Here is a 24,749-nt window from a genome sequence, read left to right as displayed (position 1 = left end):
CTTCATCTTTATTATCTTCTTGTTTCACATTAATCATTATCATCATCATTATTAGTAACTATATATCAGGTTGCTTAGATCTTTTCCTTTTCAACACTCCTGAATTATTCATTTATTTTGTGCAGTCCTCACTTTTGTAATCTTAGTGTTATATTATTTGCACCATTGCTTAACAGTTAAACAGTGATATGAGTGGTTTAGCATTCAGTTTTTCATCCATTATCTCCTCAGGTTTTACTTGTCTTTTGTTTTACCCCTAGTAATTAATACAGAAGAACCTGTGCGTTGTAATGAAAAGTAAATAACCCTAGGGTAAAGAGTCCTGGGTTTCATCCTCAACTATGACATTCCACAACTGTGTGACACCAAACAAAGTACTTTTTTCTCTCTCTTGGCTGGTTTCTATATCTTTAATATGAAAGGGATGCACTAAATGACTACTAAGGTCCCTTCTGGCTCTAAAGCTTTCTGATTCAAGCAGATATGAAGTGAATGGTTGTTAAACAATTATGCCAAAATAAAAATTTCCAAATTTACAACATAGAGCCTCTTCCATTTTTCCTTAGCCATTATCCTTAGCCATGCAATTCCCAACAAAGATTGTTTCTAGTCATCTCATTAGTGGTGTCAGCCTGGTGTTATGAGTGGAGTACTGGACCTGAGAGAGGATTTAACTTGCCATATTCCTGACTCTGAGGCTAATACTCTATCCACATCTTGTCTCTCTTCTTTATTACAACCTCCCTAACATTAGGAACTATTTAATTTTCATCTAAAATTCTTCCCTCCATCCAGTGCTTAGCGTAATGATATGGATACAGTCAACACTTGATAAATACATGTTGAGTGATTGATAGCTTTTTCTATCACATTCTACATTCTCTCTTAATAATAGTGACTTCTGGTCTTTTTAATCATTCTCTACTAAGAATCCAAATGGAGAATACTGGCATAGTGGACATGCTCTTGCATATGTCATGAAATTAGTTTACCTCTTCTTTTTTCATAGTCTATGAGAAATGGATTCATGTTTTTCTTAGTAAAATGTCTACACTGAAACTAGGTTTGATTCATTACAAGCACTTTCACTAAACTGTAAAATTCTTTGATGTAGGTCCCTATTAAATGTTTGCTGAATAAATTGAATAAATAGAAAGAGGTACACCCTGGATATATTCAACATGTATAAATATTTGATTACAAGTTTTTGTTTCAGATTCAGAGTTGGTGCTTTAAGGTATACTCCTTCACATCATGAATAAATCATTATGTTTTCAGTAGTGATAACTTATATGACTGCTTTCTAACTTTTAACCAAAAAATACTAAGAGGGAGAAACTCTCAACAGAGTGTGGGCATGCAGACATGTGTATATATGTGTACACGAGGGCAGATAAGAAAATATGGTAAAGTTGTTGGGCAGTTTGTTGAAAAGGCCTCAGAAGTTAAAACTGTGATGATGATAAACTGTGGCTCTAATGAAGAGATGTATGAATTCTCATGTATTTATACCATGTATTTAGAAATATAGTAATAACCCCATAGTCACATGCCACTTTAAAATTTAAAAATCACTTTTATCATAATGAATCGGAGATATAAGTAGTAAATATATAATTATTCACATGTTATAGGCTAGAACATATGCAGAGAGGGACTGTGGGTGGTGGTATGTTGTCAAGTAACAAAGCTACTAAGTAGAGAGCTACTTCTCAAGACCAGGTATTTGGATTCTTGCCATGACTCAGGTTCTATGACTCTTTTTTACCCCGTGTCTCAATTGACTTCAAAATCAAATCACGAATATAGCTCCCCATGCCAGTATAAAATCCTCAAAAGTCTGAAATTTAGTGATAGCCGTGAAGCCCAAACAAAAAATCCTAAATAACAATTTGAAAAGTATTAAGTCCCCACCAAGCCCATGGCTGTACCACTCTGGACTTCAGAGTTAACATAGCCCCCTTACCAAGTAGTACTTTAGTAGTTCAAGGATCTGTGACGTCACTTGTATAAATGTTCCTTCCGCAAAGGGAGAGTGCCACATCGTTTAGTAGATGTTTCTAGTGAGTTGGTTATTGTGATGAAAAATAAAATGAAATAAAAATTATTGCCTCTAGGGAAAGGAAGGTCAACCTTTTAGTGATGAGCTTTTCTGAACTTGTTTATTCTACCCTCCAAGAGCAGATGTAAAATTTCTATTGGACTTACATCTTGGTAGTGACTGGAAAAGTTTATATCTCCTCTATCTTTTTATTTGAGGACTCAGGATTGCTTTCACAGCTAAAGTGTTATATTCACACAGTGCTAAAGCATTTGTACATTCTACCTTATTTGATCCTGCAACAATGCAGTAATATAGAAAAGGAAGGTGTTATTTATAGTTGAAGAAGCTAAGGCTCAGAGAGGTTAAAGTTATTTGCTCTAGTTGACACAACAAAAAACTGGTAGGCGTGGAATGTGAACTTAAGGAACCTGACCTTCAGTCCAGTGTACATTATATTTATGCAGGGTTCAGTCTTTTCTGCTTTCTGGTCATTTCTCCTCTACTTCCTCTGACCCTTCGTGCCTTAAAAACTTATTGTGCTGCCAGAACAAAGATTTGAGCTGAAGAGTAGGAAAGGACAAGATTGTTAGTGTTTCCAGAGTAGGCGATATTGATTATGTGGGAGATAAGGACTTGTAGAATGAGAAAATTTGAGAACGAATGGCTTATAGTCCTAAATAAGTACCTATCAGTGTGCCTTTTTAGCAGGAGACATTACAGGTGGATCATTGCTAAGTGTGGATTCCTTTTGAAGTTAACAAAAGAGACACTATCCATTAGCACTTAGTGTCATATAATGGGTATCAGATTAATAGCTACATTTCCTTGAATATAAAACAAACCTTTATAGAGAACATCAAAGCATTTTAATGACAGGCAAGGTAACAGTCACATATAATTTGTGAACCTCCAAGGAACATTTTCCTTCTTCAAAATAACTTTTCCTGGTGCCTATAATTACCAATTCAGACACTCCTTTGAGCTCAAGTCAATTCAGTTCCATTAAACAGAGAATTATTAAATACCTACTATGTACAAGGCACTGCATTGACTACTTGGAATACCAACATAGGGATGAGAGAAGGAAGATTTAAGGAGTCAACATGTAAAGGATATGAGTAAAAATCAAGATAATTTCAGGAATAAACTAACACCAACAAAAAAGATGAAATTGAATCAGGGTGTGAGCTGAGCCTTAAAAGAGGCTGATGTGAGGAAAACGTAGGTTCAATGAAATACCAAGTGGAGGGAACATTGGCTAAGCCAGTGTGGGATGGAATTTAGACTAAGTGAAGGGGAATAATACAGAATGTCTCAAAAAGCAGGTTGGAACCAAGTTGTGCAGGCCTTAAAGTTAAGGAATTGGTACTTTATCATAGAGGATACAAGGAGTCACTGAATGTTTTTAATCAGAGAAGTGATATTGTTAAACTGGTGCAACTAATGCAATTCTGTGAAAAATAGAATGAGGGAATGATAGAGGAAGACAATGAGGAAGAACTGTTGGGAGAATTTCAGGGAGAAATGTCGAGGGCCTAAAAGAAAGCTATCATCACGTGAAAGAGCAGAAGAGGATCATTGGGAGAGATGTCCTGGTGGAAGAAACCTTCTGTGATTCCATCAACAAACAAACATTAAGTTTCTGCTGTGTGCTAATCACTATGCTAGGTGCTGGGGATTCAAAGGCAAAGAAAAAAAAGACACCAAATAGCAAGGGAAAGCATAGGGGATTAAAGGGAGAGTCAAGTATGACTCCAAGTTTGAAAACCTAGTTGCTTGAAAGAATGACAATACCTTCAATAAAAATGGACAAAGTTGGAGAAAAGTAAGGTTTAGAGGGAAAGATGAGTTCTGCTTTGGACATGATGAGTTTGAGATACCAATTTTCCATCCAGGTACAGAAATAAACAAGCAGATGAAAACAAAGGACTGGTTGTCAGGATAGAAATTAGGACCAGATAAATAGATGGATGGATAGTAGATTGATAAATAGCGATACATAGATAGATGATATATAAATACATAGATGATAGATGATAGATAATAGATAGATGATAGATAGATATATGATAGATATATAGATAGGTGGATAGATAGATGGTATGTGTGGATACAAAGCTATAAGCCCAAAGACGGCAATTGACTTTTTAGCAGTAGTAGATGAGGTCACTAAAGAAAGGATATACTTAAAGAAGAGAATGACTTTGTGGTATGTCTCTGTTCAGGACGTGGGAGCTAGGTATTGTTCTAGCACTGGAGTCTGAGAAATAACAGTCACACAGTTAGCATAATAACAAGGAGAATGCAGAACCATGGGAAACAAAGGAGGATGGTATCCATGTCTTCAGAGGAATCAAAAACCATGAGGAATTAGAAAATTCTATAGGCTTTTACTATTAAGAGATTCTTAATATGCTTGAAAAGAGGAATTTCAAGAGTACTGGGGTCAAAAGTCTGATTACTAAGGGTTGAAGAATTGGAAGGTGGTAAAAAGTAGAGTTGATGACTATCAGGATTTTTTCCTAGGAGTTTGATAGTGAAAGGGAAGAGCAGTATAGGACAATATTTTGAAGGTCGAGAGAGTTAAGTTATTTAGTGATGCTATAGATGAGCTCATTTGTAGGCAATAGGAAAGGTAGGTAAGGGGAAATTGAAAACTTGAGGAAAGAAAAGGGAATGATTTGAGCAATAGGGGTGCTCAAACCTTCTCAAGGAGAGAGAGAGAGAGAGAGAGAGAGAGAGAGAGAGAGAGAGACAGAGACAGAGAGAGTGAGAGAGAGAGGAGAGAGAAAGAGATGGGAGAAAAAAAGCACTGTGTTTTGTTTTGTTTTGTTTTTTTTTCCTCAGAGAAAGGAATCAAAGAAATAATGAGGGAAGATGTAGCAATGTTTTGAGGTGTGGAATAGGAGAAGAGAATTTAAATGGCCTAAATTTTCTTAGTAAACACCCATTGGTGGTGTTAGGACAAAAAGTAGTACATAGATGTGACATAGTAACCTTTAGATAAGACTTTTGGAACATCCACTACTGCAAAAGTCAGTGAGGGAACACTAACCTGACACATGGTTATCTATTTAATACTGTCCTTCACTGTCCCCCCAAAATGATCGTAGCCTTTACATGTATGTGATTAAAAAAAACAAGACAAAACTTCATTACATTGTTAAATGCCCTTATTGTTGTTTTATTTAATTCCTTGCATGTTCATACACCTCATAAGGATCCATTTTTGTTATCTTTTTAATTGTATGCTACAGCATAAGACCAAGACTTTACCCAGCTTTCTATAGGCTGTGTTTTTAATGAAAATGTCCTATGACAAATATTATAAGGTTAAGTTTTCTCATTCTTAATTCTCTTGAACTCTCCTTACTTCTATCCTTAGCAGCCCAATAGACTCTAAGTTGAACATCCATTTAGCTAACGTTAATTTTTGTTTGTAATCTGGCTAGCAGCTGTTGTGGGGGTGAAAGTCCAACAACAAGAATGCTACCAGCATGCTGCAAAAGCACAGGTTCTTTTGATCTGCTTAACTAAGGAAGGCACGTTAAGGGGTTGACAAGCTTACTTTAGTTCAGCATACAAATATCATTCACTTAGTTCAGGGGAAAGAGCCAGCATCCTGAACTTCAGAACAAAATACAAACAAAGTACAAACATCAACAGACAGACCTTGTCTGATTCAAATCCCACTACATAGTTACCAGAGTTTAACAAAGTCTCAGCATCTGGGTTACAAGCTGAAGGCCCCTTAGCTACAGCTGCCCGGAGTCTCCACCTCAGCACTCCCACGAGTGAGAGCCCTGCGGAAATGGCTCTGTCCTCTCTTCATATAGGGCTTCAGACGTCATCAAACATCACCAGAATGACCAGAACTTAGGCTGCTATGATTGGCTCTTGAGTTAGCCCCTCCCCTTAGGACCTTGGGAGGTTCACATCCACATAGGTTAGGTTAACACCTAATAGGGGTTAGAGCCTGGGGCTTAGCACTTAGTAAGACTCAATGAAATACACTGAATTACCCAAAGGAAACAAAAGCCAAACTCTTCAAGGGCACTTGTTGAACTCTTAGCCCGTTTTGCTTACCAACAGAGTTGTTCAGTCATTCAGTCATGTCTAACTCGTCATGACCCCATATGGAGTTTCTTTGCAAAGATACTAGAGTGGTTTACCATTATCTTCTCCAGCGGATTAAGGCAGAGGTTAAGTGACTTTCTGAGGGTCACAGAGCTAATGAGTATCTAAGGCTAGATTTGAACTCAGGTCTTCCTGACTCCAGGCCCACCCACTTCAGGCTCTATAAACTGAGCAATCTAACTGCCTCCAAAATCAGTTGTGCTGTATATAGTTCACTCTTGTAGGAACTAAAGTATAAATGTAGATGAATTAAATTGAATTTAGAATCTCTGGCCTCTTAGAATTTATAGTAGGCTAGATCAGTGGCTCTCAAATTTTCTCCCTCAAATTTAAAAATTATTGAGGACCCCAAAGATTTTTTTCCTGTGGTTATAACTATAAATATTTACAACATTAGAAAATTGAGCGACTAAGTCATTCTGTCTATTATAAATACCCAAATTAACTATGAAGGACATACTAAGGAAAACTCTATCTGCATATAAAGGAAGAACTGATAAACAGAAGTATGTGTTGGATGATTTTCACACATCTAGGTATGTATGTCTATGTGTGTATAGACATACATACATATACATATGTATCTGATAGTAGCCATCTCAGGGGAGGTGAAGAAAAAAGGAAGTAAAAAATTACATCACAACTTTATTATATAATTAAAAGGAATAGCAAGTGGCACATAGTAGATTTGCAGTTTCATATGCAATCATCTTTTCTTTATTCTATTATGTTATGGAAATGTTCATTTTATCTCTTAAATAAATAAGAGATAAAATTAAAAACATTTTTTATTTTACTTAATATAATAAAATTAACCCATTACATATTAACACAAATAACTTTGTTTTATAAAAATAACTATATTTTCCAAAACAAGGAAAGAGTGAGAAAAGAACCATTTTTCAAATTTTTTTTGGCAAATATTTTAATGTCTGGCTTAATAGAAGTCAGCTGGATTCTCATGTCCACTTTTGCTTTCAATCTGTTGTGATATATTATTTTGGTTAAAGTAGAAGAAGAATATCTGGTCTCATATAGATGTATATTTGGAAAAGAGAGGCATATTGTAATAGGCAAATAGTATTACAGAAATAAATTTGACCTCAGTAACAACCTTGAAATTTTCTCAGAGACCCCCAGGGTTCAAAGGACCCTATTTTGAAAATTTCTATACTAAAGAATGTCAATCTAATGATAGATTTTGTTTCTATTTGAAACATATGCCTATGTATATACAATTAATAGTTCATAAAAGACGTGAAAGAAGAAAACACTTGGAAACATAAGAGACAGCCTTTATCAAAGATTTCATGGTGTTCTATTTTTATGTAGTGATTTTTTTCCCGTAAACCAGTATAACTATATTTTAGTCAATAAAACAGAAAATTAAGTTACTGAAATGAAAATTAAGAGCATATTTCCTTTTTTTTCATCAGAAGTCATTGAAACCTGAAATTAAGAAAAAATATTTTAAATTAATGTAAGAAAAGGTCAAAAGAGTCAAAGCTGGAAGAAGACTTCAAAATTAAATATTCTAGTTTTCTACTTTCTGGATGAGATAGCTAGTGACCTTAGAATTGAGAGACTAGACCAAAGTCATGGGGGTCAAAAAGGGAATTAAGGTTCTTTGATCTCCCAGTTCCTGTACGCTTTCTACTACTCCACAGAAAAGTCAGGCTTCAAAGTAATAGATAATCATAGATGAATAAAAAATTGCATTTTGATATTCATTAAATAGCGGAAATGATTTTTAAAAAGCTCCCATCATGTGAAAGGAGATACTCATATATCTTATAACAGATTCAATCATGGCCTTTGTGCAGAAGACTTCCAAATCAATGGCTCCAGTCTTGACCTCTACCTGATCCAGCTGAAGTGCCACATTTCAAATTACAATTGGTCATTTCCATATGGCATCCTGATATACCTACAACTCAATATATTTAAAAATGAGCTCATTCTCACAAGACTTCCTTAATTCTTTTAAAGGTATAATTATTCTCCCACTGTGGTTCATATTGAAAACCTTGGGCAGCATCTGTGACTTCTCTCCCTCTCTTGCCCCCTTGACATTTAGTCAACAAGTCATGCCAATTCATTTTCTTCTTCTTCCTCCTCCTTCTTCTTCTCCTCCTCCTCCTCATCCTCCTCCTCCTCCTCCTCCTCCTCCTTCTTCTCCTCCTCCTCCTCCTCCTCCTTCTTCTCCTCCTCCTCGTCCTCCTCCTCCTCCTCCTCCTCACCTCCTCCTCCTCCTCCTCGTCCTCCTCCTCCTCCTCCTCCTCTCTCTCTCTCTCTCTCCTCCTCCTCCTCCTCCTCCTCCTCCTCCTCCTCCTCCTCTCTCCTTCTTCTTCTCTTCTTCTTCTTCTTCTTCTTCTTCTTCTTCTTCTTCTTCTTCTTCTTCTTCTTCTTCTTCTTCTTCTTCTTCTTCTTCTTCTTCTTCTTCTTCTTCTTCTTCTCCTCCTTCTCCTTCTCTTCCTCCTCCTTCTTCTTCTCCTTCTCCTTCTCCATCTCCTCTTTCTCTTCCTCCTCCTCCTCCTTCTTCCTCTTTTTCTTCTTACAATACCATGTTTCTTTTCTTCTGTATCCACCTGACTTTCTTGATCATGCATGTTATCTTCCAAATCTACCTCCTGAGACTTATATATCACTGATTCTCCCCAAACTAACCCTCTATTCCAGTCAAACTTGTCTACCATATGTTTTCCCTAACATTACTCATGTTTCACATTTGTCTCTCATCAGGAGGACCTCTGTATTCAATTATTTTCTAGCTACCTCAATCCTTTGCTACCCTTTAAGACCCAACTTTGATAGATCAACCAGGTGTGAAATAACCTCTTATCCATATAAACTCTTAAATAGAACTTAATTGTTATGTGCGTTATAATGACCATTGAGTAGAGGGATTATGGGATACACACACACACACATACACATACACATATACATATACATATACATACACATACACATACACATACGCATATATGTGTGTGTGTATATATCTATATCTATATCTATATCTATATCTATATCTATATCTATATCTATATCCATATATATATATTTATTTATCTTCCAGAAAATTTTGAATACCATGTCTGGCACATAATATGCAATTGATCAATACTGTATAAATTTTTAAAGACTTTTTGGAATCAGGAAGTTATAAAGGAAGGAATGGGTGGCTAATGGTCACTTAAAACCTTAGAGCATTATTAGGGTACAATTTTTTGCCACCAAATGAAACTGTATTTATGCCCTTTATTAGAATAGCCTTCTTAAAATATATATTATCTAAATAAATATTTCCCAATTATATGTAATTTTTTAAAATTAATTTTTAAAGGTTTTGAATCTTATATTCTCTCCCTCCCTTCCTCCCTCTCCCCTTGAGAAGGAAATCAACTTGATATAAACTACGTATGTGAAATCATGCAAAACAGTTTTATTTTGTCCATAATATTGCAAAAAAAAAACCGACAGACAAAAAATAAACAAGAAAAATAAAGTAAAAAAAAAGTATGCTTCAATATGCATTCAGAGTTCACCAGTTCTCAATTGGGAGGTGGACTGTATGACATCATGTGTCTTTTGAACTGTCTTTGATTGCTGTTTTGATGAGAGTAGCTAGGTATTTTGCAATTGATCATCCTTACAATATTCTGCATCTATTGAGATAACCATATGATTTCTGTTAATTTTGTTACTGATTTGGTCAATTATGCTGGTAGTTTTTCTAATACTGAATGAGCCCTGCACTCCTGGTATAAATGCCATCTGGTCATAGTGTATTATCATGGTGATAAATTGCTGTAATCTCTTTGCTAATATTCATCATGGAAATTGGTCTATAATTTTCTTTCTCTGTTTTGGCTCTTCCTGGTTTAGTTATCAGCGCTACATTTGTGTCATAAAAAGAATTTGGTAGGACTCCTTTGCCTATTTTTTCCAAATAGTTTATAGAATATTGGATTCAGTTGTTCTTTAAATGTTTGGTAGAATTGACTTGTAAATCGATCTAGCTTTGGAGATTTTTTCTTAGGGAGCTCATTGGTGGCTTGTTCAATTTCTTTGTCTAAAATGGGCTTTTTAAGTATTTTATTGCTTCTTCATTTAATTTTGGTGATTCATATTTTTGCAAATATTCATCCATTTCACTTAGATTGTCAGATTTATTGGCATACAGTTGGGCAAAATAGCTCCTAATTATTGCTTTAATTTCCTCTTCATTTGGTGGTGAATTTATCCTTTTCATTTTTGGTAATGGTAATTCAGTGTTCTTCTTTCCTTTTTTAAATCAAATTAAACAAAAGTTTATCTATTTTATTGGTTTTTCATAAAAGTAGCTCTTTGTTTTATTTTTTAGTTCAGTGGTTATATCTTCATAAATCTGACAGAAAAACAGTTCCTTGCTCCCTTAATTTATTTATAGTATCAGCCTTTATACCTAGATCATGTACCCATTTTCATTTCCCCAGCAGTTTTTGTCACTCAGTGAGTTCTTATCCCAGAAGCTGGGGTCTTTGGGTTTATCAAACAGTAGATTGCTATAAGCATTGACTACTCTGTCTTGTGTACCTAACCTATTCCACTGATCTACCCCTCTGTTTCTTATCCAATACCACATGGTTTATAATATGCAATTTAAGATCTGGTATGGCTAGACTACTTCCCTCGCATTTCTTTTCATTAATTTCTTTGATATTCTGGACCTTTTGTTCTTCCAGATGAATTTTGTTACTTTTTTTGGTTCTATAAAATAATTTTTGGTAGTTTGATTGTATGACATTGGATAAATAAATTAATTTAGGTAGAATTGTCATTGTTATTATATTAGCTCGGCCTACCCATGAGCAACTAATGTTTTTCCAATTATTTAGATCTGACTTTATTTGTGTGATTTTGTAACTGCATTCATATAGTCCTTGGGTTTGTTTTGGCAGGTAGACTCCCAAATATTTTATAATGTCTTCAGTGACTTTAAATGGAATTTCTCTTTCTATCTCTTGCTGTTGGGCTTCGTTAGTAATATATAGAAAGGCAGATGATGTATAAGGGTTTATTTTCTATCGTGCAACTTTGATAAAGTTGTTTATTATTTCAAGTAGCTTTTTACTTGATTCTCTAGGATTCTCTAAGTATATCATCATATTGTCTGCAAAGAGTGATAATTTAGTTGCTTCCTTGCCTATTTTAATTTTTCAATTTCTCTTTCTTCTCTTATTGCTAATGGTAACATTTCTAGTACTATATTGAATAACAATGGTGATAACAGACATCATTGTTTCACCCTCGATCTTATTGGAAATGCATCTCGCTTATCCCCATTACATATGATGCTTGCTGATGCTTTTAGGTAGATGCTACTTATCATTTTAAGGAGGGCTCCACTTATTCCTCTACTCTCCAGTTGTTTCAGTAAGAATGAATGTTGTATTTTTTCAAAAGCTTTTTCCGCATCTGTTGAGATAACCGTATGGTTTCTATTAGTTTTGTTGTTGATATGATCAATTATGCTCATAGTTTTCCTAATACTGAACTAGCCTTGCATTCCTGGTATAAATCCTACATGATCAAAGTATATTATTCTCCTGATAAGTTGCTATAATCTTCTTGCTAATATTTTATTTAAAATTTTTGCATCTATATTTATTAGGCAAATTGGTCTATAGTTTTCTTTCTCTGTTTTGGCTCTTCCTGGTTTAGGTATCAGTACCATAATTGGATCATTAAAAGAATTTTGTAGGACTCTTTCACCAATTTTCCCAAATAGTGTACATAGTAATGGAATTAATTGTCCTTTAAATGTTTGATAGGATTCACATGTAAATCTATCTGGCTCTGGAGATTTTTTCCTAGGGAGTTCATTGATGGCTTGTTCAATTTTTTTTTTCTGAAATGGTGTTATTTAAGTATTTTACTTCCTCTTCTGTTAATCTGGGTAATTTACATTTTCATAAATATTTATCCATTTCACTAAGATTGTCAAATTTATAGGCATACGATTGGGCAAAATAATTCCTAATTATTGTTTTAACTTCCTCTTCATTGGAGGTAAATTCACCCTTTGCATTTTTGATACTGGTAATTTAGTTTTCTTCTTTCTTTTTAATCAAATTAAGGAAAGGGGTTGTTTTCTTCAGTGGATTTTTTTTTCCTTTTGGCCAATTATATTTTTTAAGGAATTGTTTTCATCAGTCAATTTTTGTCCTTCATTTTCCAAGCTGTTTGCATGTTTCCAAGCTCTTTCTTGCATACCTCTCATTTCTTTTCCCAATTTTTCTTCTACCTCCCTTATTTGACTTTTAAAACCTTTTTGAGCTCTTCCAAGAAGCCTTTTTGGGCTTGAGGCAAATTTATATTCCCCTTTGAGGTATTGTATTTAGGCATTTTGACAATGTTGTCATCTTCTGAGTCTGTGTTCTGATCTTTGTCACTATTGCAGCTTTCTATGCTCAAGGTTCTTCTTTTGTTTCTTGCTTATTTTTGCCTATTTCCTGGCTTTTAAAGTTTACCTCTGTTCCAGTGGCACAGTGGGCACTCTTCCTAAGCTTCTTATTCTAGGGTCTAGGGGTCTGATCACTGGCTTTATGCCCTAGGACCTCAGGTGTTGGTGGCTTGCTTACTGTACTGGAGTGTCCTGGCCTAATTGTACCTGTTGTGGCCTGGATTCCATGGCCAGCAATTTGCTTGCTGCACCAGGGCTGGAGGCCTCACAGCTGGCCTACTGTGCCACTGGTTTGCTGAGCCAGGGCAAATGGGCCTTGGTTGCTGATCTGTGCTTTGGCTAAGAGCCTCCTACTTGCTTGCCCAGACACCCTCTGCCCTGGGCTGTGCACCCTTTTTACCCAAGTGAGGCAGAACTTTCCTGAAGTTCTTCTGAGATATCTTAAGCTGGAAATTGTTTCATTCTGTCTTTTTGTAGTTTCTGCAGATGCAGAATCTGTTTAGAGTCTTGATTTAACATTGTTTCTGAGGGAAACTGGGGAAAGCTCAAGAAACTTCCTGGCTTCTTTCCATTATCTTGGCTCTGCCCCCTCATCCTTACAATAGTGCTGTTACTGTGTATAGTGTTTTCTTGCTTCTGCTCAGTGCACTTTGCATGAGTTCATATAAATCTTTCCAAGTTTTTTTTTTCTTTTCTGAAACCATTCTGTTTATTAATTCTTATAGCGCAATAATATCCCATCACAATCATATCCCACACCTTGTTCAGCCATTCTCCAGTTTTGGGCATCCCCATGATTTCCAGTTCTTTGCCAATATAAAAAGAGCTGTCATACCTATAATAGGTCCTTTTTTCTCTTTTTATTGATCTCTTTCAGATACAGACCTAGTAGTGGGATTTCTGGATAAAAGAGTTTTATTGCCCTTTGGAAATAGTTCCAAATTGTTCTTTGGAATGTTTGGACTAGTTTACAATACCACCAAAGATGCACTGATATGCCTGTTTTTTTTTCCAAATCTGCTCCATCAATCAATCATCTTATTCTAATGCCTCATTGTGGTCCTCGTTTCTCAAAGGTTTCTCAGTGAAGGACATGTACTGACAGCTTCCGCTAGGCCGATAGAGCCTCAATGACAGACTACATACTTATGTTCCGAGGCCCGGTCTAATTTATGGTCAAAGTTAGTTCACGACCAGGTGACAGATGGTTCACCAGCCGATGCTAAATTTATTGAACTACTACAATTCATGAAGGTCATTCACAGAATGTACCAATACTTTTGAAATCTCTGACCTTTTCAAATGAATTCAACTCAATTCAACACTTATCTATTAAGCATGAACCTATTAGATAGAAGGTGCTCTTTTAGGTGCGAAGATAAAAATCATACAGTCCCTCCCCTTCAGAAATGTCTTATTTATGCAACTGCATATATGGTAGGGTGATATGAGGCGAAGATCAGATCCAGAAATAAAATATTCAAAAAAAAGAAGGAAGAGAATATTTTCATCTGAGAGGATAAAAAAGCTCCACAGGAAAAAATGGAATAATTAATGAATCTTGAAATTTTGAGATATGCTAATAGTTACATGGGTACTGATCAATGTGGCATTTAAAAATATGTTGACCAAAAGTGTGAAGGGTTATAAACATTTTACTTGATAGCACTGTGGTGTGTACAAAGGAAAAGATAATCGTATGAGACAATGAAAATATCATTTTAGAACACAGATTATGATATACAGGAATAGTGATATGCATTTCAAGTTAGATTGCCACCAAATATAATGTGTTGAATCTGACAGATCCAGTTGATATACTTTAATTTTTTGTTTCACCAGAAACAAGTTTTTATTAGCCAAGAGTGTGCCTCAGGGATTTGTTAGAATAAGGTCCACTCATTTTCCCCCTTTTTAAAAAAAATTCTGTATTAGTATTATTTTGTTTGAAAATTGCCTCCGTTTTCCCAAAACATCCCTTCTTCTCCCCTACCAATCAGCCATCCTTTGTATTAAAGAAGAAAGAGCAAAATCAAACAAACAAAAAATAATTCAGCAAATACAACCTATGTAGTGACTGGAGTCCAACAGTATCCACATTATGCTACACTCATAATTTTCCACTTTTGAAAAGCAATGCCTCTCTCTTTGAATTCAAGTAAGAGTGGGTCTGGAGTTTTAGTATCAGCAAAATAATTCTGTCCAGTCTAGAGTAGAAGACACTTATCTAGAACAGCATAAAGATCACCTATCCTATATTCTATTTATTCAATTCTTTTAAGAAACATTTATTTAGCACCTACTGTGTGATAGGTGTTAGAGTGTATGTGAAGTATGGCTAAGACACAGATTTTGATATTACAGAACATTTCAGAATTTACTCTCTTAGCAGGAAGAGACTAGTATAAAATACATGATGTCCCGAAGTCTTAGTAGTATTTTAAATTTTAATAGCTTACACATCTGTTTAACCACTTAAAACTGCCATAACACTTTTTGGTATCCCTTGTATTGCATTAATATATTACAAAACTGTGGAACAAAATGTACTCTGAAGTGTAAGAGGAAAAGGTCTTAATTGACAAGACAAAAGAGAGGCTACATGGAGGAGGCAACCTTTGAGTTATGCTTTAAATAATGGGTAAGTATTTCACTGGCAAAGAAGGGAAAGGAGAACATTCTAAGCATAAGGTAGGACTTGCATAGGTACAAAATCGGAAAAAAAAACAAACCCCAAACAAGGCTAGACATGAGGTCAGAAAGACCTGGGTTTCAATGTTGCTTCTGATTCTAATTGTGTGACTGTCTAAAATTCATTTAACTTTACGGTCGCAGTTTCTTCATTTTAAAATAGAGGTGAAAATAAGTGCTGTAGTGATATCACAAGATTGTTATGAGGCTTAAATGGAATAATGTGTTAAAAGTGCCTTTCATACTTTAATATACTAGATGAATATCAATCATTATTATTATCATATTGGTCTCATGTTTTTCAAGGGAGTTCAGAAAGGAATGATCTGATTCAAACTGGCATCCTGATAGTCTTTGATATGTACAATTTTTCCTTCTATTACAAAGGTGGAAATGGAATTGCTTCTTGTAATGGAATAAAATAATTGGAACGTATGTTTATCTTTTAGGCTCTTTGAAAGCATCACTGGGAAAACTCCAGTACAAGACAGAAAAATAGGGAGATCGGCACACACACACACACACACACACACCTTGAATTCCTATATTTTGGTCTCAAATTTAGGGGTTATTTAGCAGTCTAGTGAAGACTATGGATCCATTCTTAAGGTAATGTTTTTAAAGGCATGAAATGAAATACATAGGCTTACAAAGATGACCAATCATATTGAAATCTAATTTCCAAATTAAAAAAAAAACAATAATTCTTAGACTCCAGGTTAAGGACCTTTGCTTAACCTAAGAAATATTTGCAGAGGGTTAGAGGGAGAAAATAAAAATTTATCTAGAATATAAACAGCTGTCAGTTATCGAACATGTAGTTTTATCCCCATCCACGGGAAAGGAAATATCAAGGAATAAAAATGTGAGAATGATTACAATCAGTTGAGATGTTAACAGGGCTAATCATTAGCTATTTTAAATTTCACCTCCATTGAGTACAGCCCAATCAAGGCCAAATGAGCTCTTTTCTCTCTGTTGGTTTCTTTCTCTATGAAACACTCTCAGTCTGCCACTTCTACCTCAGCTACACCTACAACTGCAACAATGGTTGATTTCCCCCAAAGCTTGAAAGTCTGGGAGTGAGGTATCCCAGGAGAGTGAAAAGCACACTGGATTTGGAGTTAGAGAATATGTGTTCAAATCCCAGTGATGCAGGTTACTACCCATTTAACCTTGGAAAAGTCATTTGGAAAATGAATAGATTAGACTAGATGACCTCTGAGTTACCTTCTATTATCCTATGACTTCTCAGGGACTTAGTTTCCTTATTCGTAAAATAAAGTAGTGAAGTTAGATCACTTTTAAGTTCCTTTTCAACCCTAAAGTTATGATCCTGGGAAAAGGGAATTTTCAAATAAAGTCTACATGAAACAATAGCCAAAAGGTGGTTGGTTGGATGTTGTCATTAATTCTCTAAGAGGACCAAAATGACATCACTTGATGGGGTTAAGGTAAAGTGTGCCTGACTATGCCTGATCGGACCAATATAAGCTTGGAAGGCTCCACCCAGATTAGGCACAAATAGTCCATATGAACATTTGGAATGGAGATGTCACTAAACTTGCACATCTCATGTTCCCCTTGTGCTACTGCAATTCTGCCACAGGTGGATTAAATGAAAAATAAATATTCATTCAGTGTTTTTCAGTTATAGTATTTACAGCAATCAGGTGGTGACTTGCTTAAATCATTTCTCCTCTATGGATGGTAGCTTGTTCACATCGCAAGTATGAACATGCCAGTGCATGCTTAATGTAGCATCTAAATTAAAATCAGTTACAGTATCATATGTGAATGTGGCAGAACTTGGACAGGTTACTTTAGCACAGAACTCCATTGTGGCATGGTTTCACCATTAAAATCATAATTAAATAAAATTTTTGATGAGACTGTTAAATGATTTTGTCTCAACATACTCGACATTTTTACATTTTTCCGGTTTAATTGAAAAATAAAAGGTTTAGATGTAGACATAGCACTAACTCTGGTGTCAGAGATTATGGGTTTAAATCTCACTCCTGACACTTTTTTTACTTGTGTAACTTGAGTGACTCTCTTTACTTCTCTCGGCCTCAGTATCCTCCTTTATAAAATGAAAATGGTGACCTAGGTGGACTCTGAAGTCTCTTCTATCTCTAGATCTATGATCCTTATAATGATATCTATTAAACCTGAAGTGCATATTTATTGTCATAATTGCTATTCTCATTTATATTTTATCCGATGAATGTAAATTTCCCCTTTTATATCTTAAATATAGGAGAAAAAAGGACATTATTATCATAGCAATTGCTTAAAAGCAATAAAATAAGACTTTAGATATTTTTGACGTTACCACTTTTCATTAAACCATAGCCAAACATTTATACATTAATGTTATTGCAATTCATGCTCATAATATTTTGATGGATTTCACAATATGGATTAACTTCTTTATTTGAACATCTGAAGCAAATTCGGCAACCACGGAAAGGAGGCAAAAGGAATTAGAGTTCTAGAATTTTAAATTTTGTTTTAGGAGCATAAGTGAAGTAGCAAAAGAGTAGAATTGTATTTAAAGATAAATTATATAAATATTCTTCCTTTAATAATTTATGACAATAAGTTTATATGGTGGGGCAAAATGACATGTTAACAGCTCTCATTTAAATCAATCACAGAAAGTCACTTAATGACATTCATTAGCTAATAACTAATTGTAATCATACTGAAGGCAGGGATTTAGGATTATATTGCATATTCCTCACAGCCCTGTGCATCTTATAGGCTTGCAATAAATATTTGAGTGAGTGAATGCTTGTGTAGTAGGATACTTACTTGTTCAGTGTCTCCCTCCACCTTCCCCAATACTGGAATATTATTATATGGTGAATCCTACTTAATGGACGTTAAGTGATCTCTCGCTCTGGAAGTTTTCTAAAATAATATAGATTCTCAGGAATAATATGTTAAATGTTCTTTAAATTAAAGGACTTCACTAATAGGCTTCTTTCTCTGCCTTTGAGTCTGACATTGTATCCTTTCTTCTCTTACCCGTGATCAGAATATCTGACTGGATATTCATATTGAATATGTAAAAATTTTAGATCTTAGCTAAGCCAAGATAGATTTATGACTGGAAATTCATTGCTTCAGCATGCCAGAGTTTTTTTGGCCTGCTGCCTGTGATTATGCTTTAACACTTCTGGGATTAATGATAAATTTCTCATACAAAGTTCTTTTTACATCCTGATTCACCAGAATGAGTGCAGTGGGTAAATTTTAATGCCAGATAACAAAGGAAAGACTTGCAAGAGCTTCCACATTACTTATATCATTACAAATTGTTATTGACTCAGTATGTTCGGCTCACTTTTTCTCCCTGGTTATGTTACCACAAAGCATAACAGCAGATCAGCTTTATGTAAAGACATTTTTAAATGTGTCTCTAGTGTTTGAGTAGGGAGATGTCACCTGATGCCGACAGATGTGCTATCATGTATCCTAATACCAATTTACTGTATTTTAACGTAGTTTGGGAATATTATGAAGTATTAATTCAGTTGAGTCTAGTGGAATTTCTTTCCCTTTTTTCTTTTTGAATGGTAGCAAATGATACGCCTCTCTCAGCACTAGTCCCTCATTTCTTCAAAACTCAGCTCACTTGACATCTTTTCCATAGGTTTTTTTCTATGCTTTTGTTAATGTTCTTTTTGTCTTGAAATTACTTTGAAAATAATTTATATTTATTTATAGATATTCACACTGTATCCCCACAATACTCCATTTTGCTTGTAATAAATGTAAGCATCTCTTCCTTCTTTTACTGAACGCCAAGACTTTAACGTACAGTGTGTAACTCTTTTATTACTACTGTGCCATTTAATGGCCATGATGATTTTTAACTTTCCACAAGAAAGAAAATCTATCCAGCGCTCTATTTCTGTCTCTCAGTTAATGAATTCTATTCCCTTTGATAGCATAGTTTTGCCATTTGACTTTAGAAAAAATAGGATGGAATGAAGTTTACATGAATTAGAGGAAAAAAAATTAAGACTTTATCTCATTGGTATTCCAACTTTGTAGGAAATTTTAGAGCTCGTTATAATTTTCTAATTAGTCTCTGGAGGGCATTCATAGACAATTGAAGGCTCATTAGTTTGTCTTCTTCTTGTAACATTGATTTGTTCATGCCTTTTGCATATTCCATTATGGAAACCAAAAAAAGTGATGTATGTTAACGTATTTTACAGATGTTGCAACAGCCTATCCAGATAAGAAGTCTGTCTTAATGTATGTCACAACACTCTTCCAAGTTCTGCCCCAACAAGTAAGCATGGAAGCTATTCAAGAAGTGGAAATGTTGCCAAGGCCATCAAAAGGTCCTCAAGGAGAACATTTTCAATTGCACCATGAAATGCACTATTCTCAACAGGTGAGTTCTGGCAGACAGTTGTTCTGGCTTTTAAGTTGACTACTATATGTCATCTTAAAGATACATTTAAAATTGATATTGTGCATCTGTTTTATTTCAACACATTAATATTCAATATGTATAAATAGTGTGACTTATATAACCATGGTTTAAATATATTTTTAAAGCACATCATTAAAATACTTCTGTGTTTCCATTGCAACATCAGAAAGATAGAGCAGAAAACATTCTCATAGTTGTTAGATACACACCAAGAAACAGGGCAGAATGTTATCCGTGGATTCATTTGTGCATCAGCAGAGCTCATGTTCTGTCAAGAACACCAAGGCCAGAAAATATGTTCTATTTAGTAATGTCTTCATCTCTATAATTTATTGCCATACTAACACAAACTTAATTTTAAAGGATGAGAAACATTATGTTAGAGTGGACAGAGATCTAGTTTTTATGCAGAAAGATGTAGGTTCAAGTTCCGCCTCTGTCAAAATTGTTGTGGGACCTTGGTCAAGTCACTTATCCTCTTAGGGCCCTTAAAACTCTCTAAGAAAAAGAAATTCCAGAGCAGTTCATGACTGATATCTAGGTGAAGACAATTTCTTCCTCAAGTTTCCCACACTAATCAAATCACAGTTCTTGGCCAAAATAATATTGATGAAATTAAATAATATTTTAAAAGCTAAGAAGGATATTTAAGGTGATGTTCATATGTAAACATTTTTCAGGTTTGAAAAAAGTATTATATAATATACTTCAGTATCTTTATTCTTAAGGCAGCTAGGTGGTGCAGTGGATAGAGTGCCAGGCCTGGAATCAGGAAGACTCATCTTTCTAAAGTCAAATCTAGCTTCAGATACCTGCTAGCTGTGTGACCCTGGGCAAGTCACTTAACCCTGTTGGTCTTAATTTCCTCATCTGTAAAATGAACTGGACAAGGAAATGCAAACCACTCTAGGATCTTTGCCAAGAAAATCCCAAATGGGGTCACTCAAGAATTAAACACTACTGAGATGATAGAATAAAAACAATTTTATTCTACTGATATGTATCTCTTATATATACATACACACATATATACACACACATAGTGTATGTGTGTATATATATGTGTATATGTAAATGATATATACATACACACACATATAACAGATATACAGATGTACATACACACGTGTATATGTTTATATATTTAGTTTATCTCCATTTAGCTGTTCTATTTCACAATCTTTAATGTTTCATCTTACATTATCCCTTGGCTTATATCCCTAGGCTCTCTAAGAGAAATGGCTCTCTCTCTTAAAGTATTATAATTATTATTATTTATATTCGTTAAGATATAAACTATAACACTTTCAAAGTAGTCCATAGAAAATCTTTGCTACAGGCATTGAAAAATCATTGATTTAATTTTCTCTACTAAACAATATTAGCTGATGTGTATATATGTATATATTTGTGTGTATGTGTATATGTATGTATAGATATAGATATAGATATACACAAAACCTCACATACATCATCTCATTTTATTATCTTAATTTCTTAGAGAGAGAGAGTGACTTGTCCAAGGTCATGTAGTTAGTAACTGTCATAAATATAGGTCAAACTCAAGCCTTTCTTGATTCCAAGTCAATTTTTTGTTTCATTGCACAACATTGCCTCTCTAGAAATATCAAAATATTCCTCTGTTTTACTCATGAGCGTCTCAGGATTTCTGTAAGTCATTGATTTGAGGAATTCAAGTTTCTTTTGCTTAAGATTCTCCGAAAATTACTTTTAGATTTACATTTTTAAACTATATTGCATAATGTGGTTCTACCTTCCCTTCCCCTTTAGTTCTGGAGTTAGACCAGAAGAGAACCCTTCCAGTGAAATATACCTACCCACTCACCTTCAGCAGTTTATCATGTTAGTCTAGGTAAAATGCCGTCCAATTTTTTTTTATTTTAAATTATTTTAAAGTCTTCCTTTATGGCTAAATGGTTTCTAGGAATTAGATATTAATTTAACCCTCTTCATTTTCTCCTCCTTGTACTTGGGTGGGGGAATAGCAGTCCTATTAGAGTCACATCTTCACATGTGAATATATGTATATTTCCTCCCCTTGCCCTCTCCCAAACCTCTTCTTAGATCACAGTCAGTTTAGCACAGGGCCATGTGCGAACCTCTTCATCTCTTCAACCTCGATTCAAAAGCTATGCCTACACCCAAGCTGCTTATGTCACATCCTCTGACCCAGGAAAGAGGCCATTTTCTTCACAGGTCTGTCAGCTTTTCCTTTTTTCTCCTGAAAATAAAATAACCATTACCGATGGATCTGAAAATCCTAACATTCTGTGTGCTTGCTGTGAAAATTCTTGTTATGTTATTCTGCCACATCTGAGTTTTATTTTCTTTTATTTGCATGAGTGGTTTCCATACTTAATATCTCATAATCAAACTCCACTGAAAAAATCATAACACATTTTCTTTGGGGTAAGAGGGATTTATATTTATGACATATTCCTATAAAATGAACTGTTCCTGTAATGTAATTTTTCCTCATGCCATGTTTTTGCAGAACCTATTAATGACATTAAGTGGAATATATATATATATATGAATATATATGTGTGTGTATGTATGTATGTGTAATATATACACATATGCATATATACATACACATATACATATAAACATAGATATAGATATATAGTTGGGCTGAATACCTAAGTTGATTCTTTGGGGACAGGATTTATTTATTAACAGTGGGTATTGGATTCACTGCACGCAGTGGGTGAGACTCATTAATCTGTGGCAGCTGTTGTTAATGAAATAATTGTAAGACACTTAAAAGTTTATTAAACACCTACCATGAGCAGTGTTTAGATAACCCTGTAGAGGAATAGTATATCTGGCAAGGAATAAGATGGGGAGATGTATACTGTATTTGCCAATGAAGGAGACCCAGTGTAGTCTCTATATCGAAGGGGCATTCCCTATGGATGGTGAGATACTACACATATTCCTGTTTGTGGGTGGCATTGTCCTATTTTCATCAAGCATTTGAATATTGAAGAACCTCCTGAAAGATATTAGTAACTAACCAAAAAGTTTGATTTAAGTATCCTCGGAGGCAAGGGTAAGATGGAGAGGAAAGGGAGAGGGGAGCTGGATGGGGGGAAAAGCGGATGAAGAATATCTATTGATATTAAAGTTAAGTACAAAATCTTTGTGCTTATTTATCTGTAGGTATGCATGCATGTGTGTGTCTGTATATATATACATACATACATACATACAAATACACATATAATGTGCAGATATACATATTTACACACATACATGTGTATAGAGTATTATAAAAATTCTTAGTGCATTTTAAAACTTTAATTGCTTAATAAGCTATTTTAACATGTACATGTGTGTTAGTTTTTTTCTTGCATATTTAGGACATATGAATAATGAGTTATGCCCATAATTAAAGAGGAAGAAAACATACTGGTTTGCTCTTGGAAAATATAAATCTCTTTTAATGAGTTCACATTTCTTCTAGGAACAGTCATCGTTTTAATAACAGTTTTCTACCAGTGCTGTTGTATGGCTGTAAGTCTCTGAATTCAACAGTCTCAAAATAGTTAAGAAATGAGTCTCTCTCGTGGGCAGTGGAGAGATGTACAGTGAATGGGAACAGGATGTAACAGATAGCAAATTACACAGAAGACCTGAATAAAGGTTGTCATCAGAGCAATACATGATTGAAAAAGAAGACAGGCTTGTGGTATGATGAGAGCATGAGATAAACAATAGATAGTCCAAAGTCTCCCCTGGTATCTTTACAATTTCCAGAAAATGAGAAAAAACCCTAGAAATTTGGATGGATCCCCTTTTGAGAACTTATCAGGTAGTATGGGCAAGGGTAACATAGGACAGGCAGGCATGAATTGTTTGCTTTCTGTCTTACTGGAGGGATTGCCCACATCAAAAAAAATGACACATCTATTTCAAACATATCTAGGTTTGAGAGTAGTTTAAAAATCTTCTACCACACACCATAGGTTTGCTGATGACAACTGAAAGGAGATAAAACAAGTCAATGTGTTGCCATTACAGTCATCATTGCTGTGAATCAGAGGAGGCGACTTAGAGAAAAGCTTTTGCTGAGCCGTGAATATAATATTGCGTTCATGAGACAGAATGTTGTACAATGTCATTGGAAAAAAATGTCATACGGTTAGAAGATGTCACCTCATTTAACTTGGTCAGTAAAACTTGTCCTCATCAGTCCTCATAATCGTCATGAAGTTTTCTTCCAAGAGACAGCTAGGTGATGAAATGAAAGGGATGTTAGACCTGCAGTTAGACCTGAGTTCAAATCTAGCTCCAGTTCCTTGCCTTGTGACTAGGCAAGTCACTTAATCTCTGCCTGCCTCAGTTTTTCCTTTTGTAAAACAGGCATAATTATAGCACCTAACTCCCAGGGTTATATTTGTAAATGATTTGCAAATTTTAAAATGCTGCATAAATTCTAGCTATTATTATTGTCATTATCCTTATGATTATTGTTCCAAAACCAGGTCAAAATTTTATACCATTTAGTGGGGTTTTCTTTTTGAGAGAAAAGCCTGAATACTTTCAGGGAAGATGTCCTACAGAGCACTTAACAGTGTGGGATCACAACCCCCACAAAGAAAAGAATGACAGTAGTGTATAGGCTAGAATGTGGGTAATATAACGTGATATGATTTCCTAGAATGGCTTTTGTAAAAGAAAGCTTTATTTATGTGGCTCAGTAGAGCAATTTGAAATGTTCTCCTTGAGAAAAGTCATTTCTATCAAATCTATGCTGGAAATAGTGATTTGAAAAATAACCTTGCTGATACTACTGGTAAAAGGGGAATAAAGTTTGGGAGTTTCCTTCATTCATGATTTCAAACCACTGGGCATCTATTGACTTAAGTTCAGTTGATTGATCTGCTAGTTAGACAGTGGTGCTAATGGGGCTTAACCTAGTTAATGCCATCTGGTGGAGG

At 34.9% G+C, this 24,749-nt stretch overlaps 1 protein-coding gene across 6 annotated transcripts in view; it reads left to right on the top strand.

The window, feature by feature from the left end:
• Window positions 1-24,749, top strand: part of DMD (dystrophin) — a 1,925,924-nt gene that overhangs the window by 139,574 nt on the left and 1,761,601 nt on the right. For 4 of the 6 annotated variants that reach the window (XM_036747772.1, XM_036747770.1, XM_036747771.1 and 1 more), the window contains one exon: window positions 19,559-19,740. In XM_036747772.1, coding sequence (XP_036603667.1) covers window positions 19,559-19,740 — 182 coding nt within the window. Of the gene's footprint in view, window positions 1-19,558; window positions 19,741-21,867; window positions 22,000-24,749 lie in introns of all 6 variants that reach the window. The other 2 variants (XM_036747778.1, XM_036747779.1) reach the window with 1 other exon arrangement.

This window comes from Trichosurus vulpecula, chromosome 2, assembly GCF_011100635.1.
Source record: "Trichosurus vulpecula isolate mTriVul1 chromosome 2, mTriVul1.pri, whole genome shotgun sequence".
NCBI classification, from domain to species: Eukaryota; Metazoa; Chordata; class Mammalia; order Diprotodontia; family Phalangeridae; genus Trichosurus; species Trichosurus vulpecula.
Note: the sequence above shows the minus strand (reverse complement) of the source record. Positions and strands in the feature narration are given on the sequence as shown.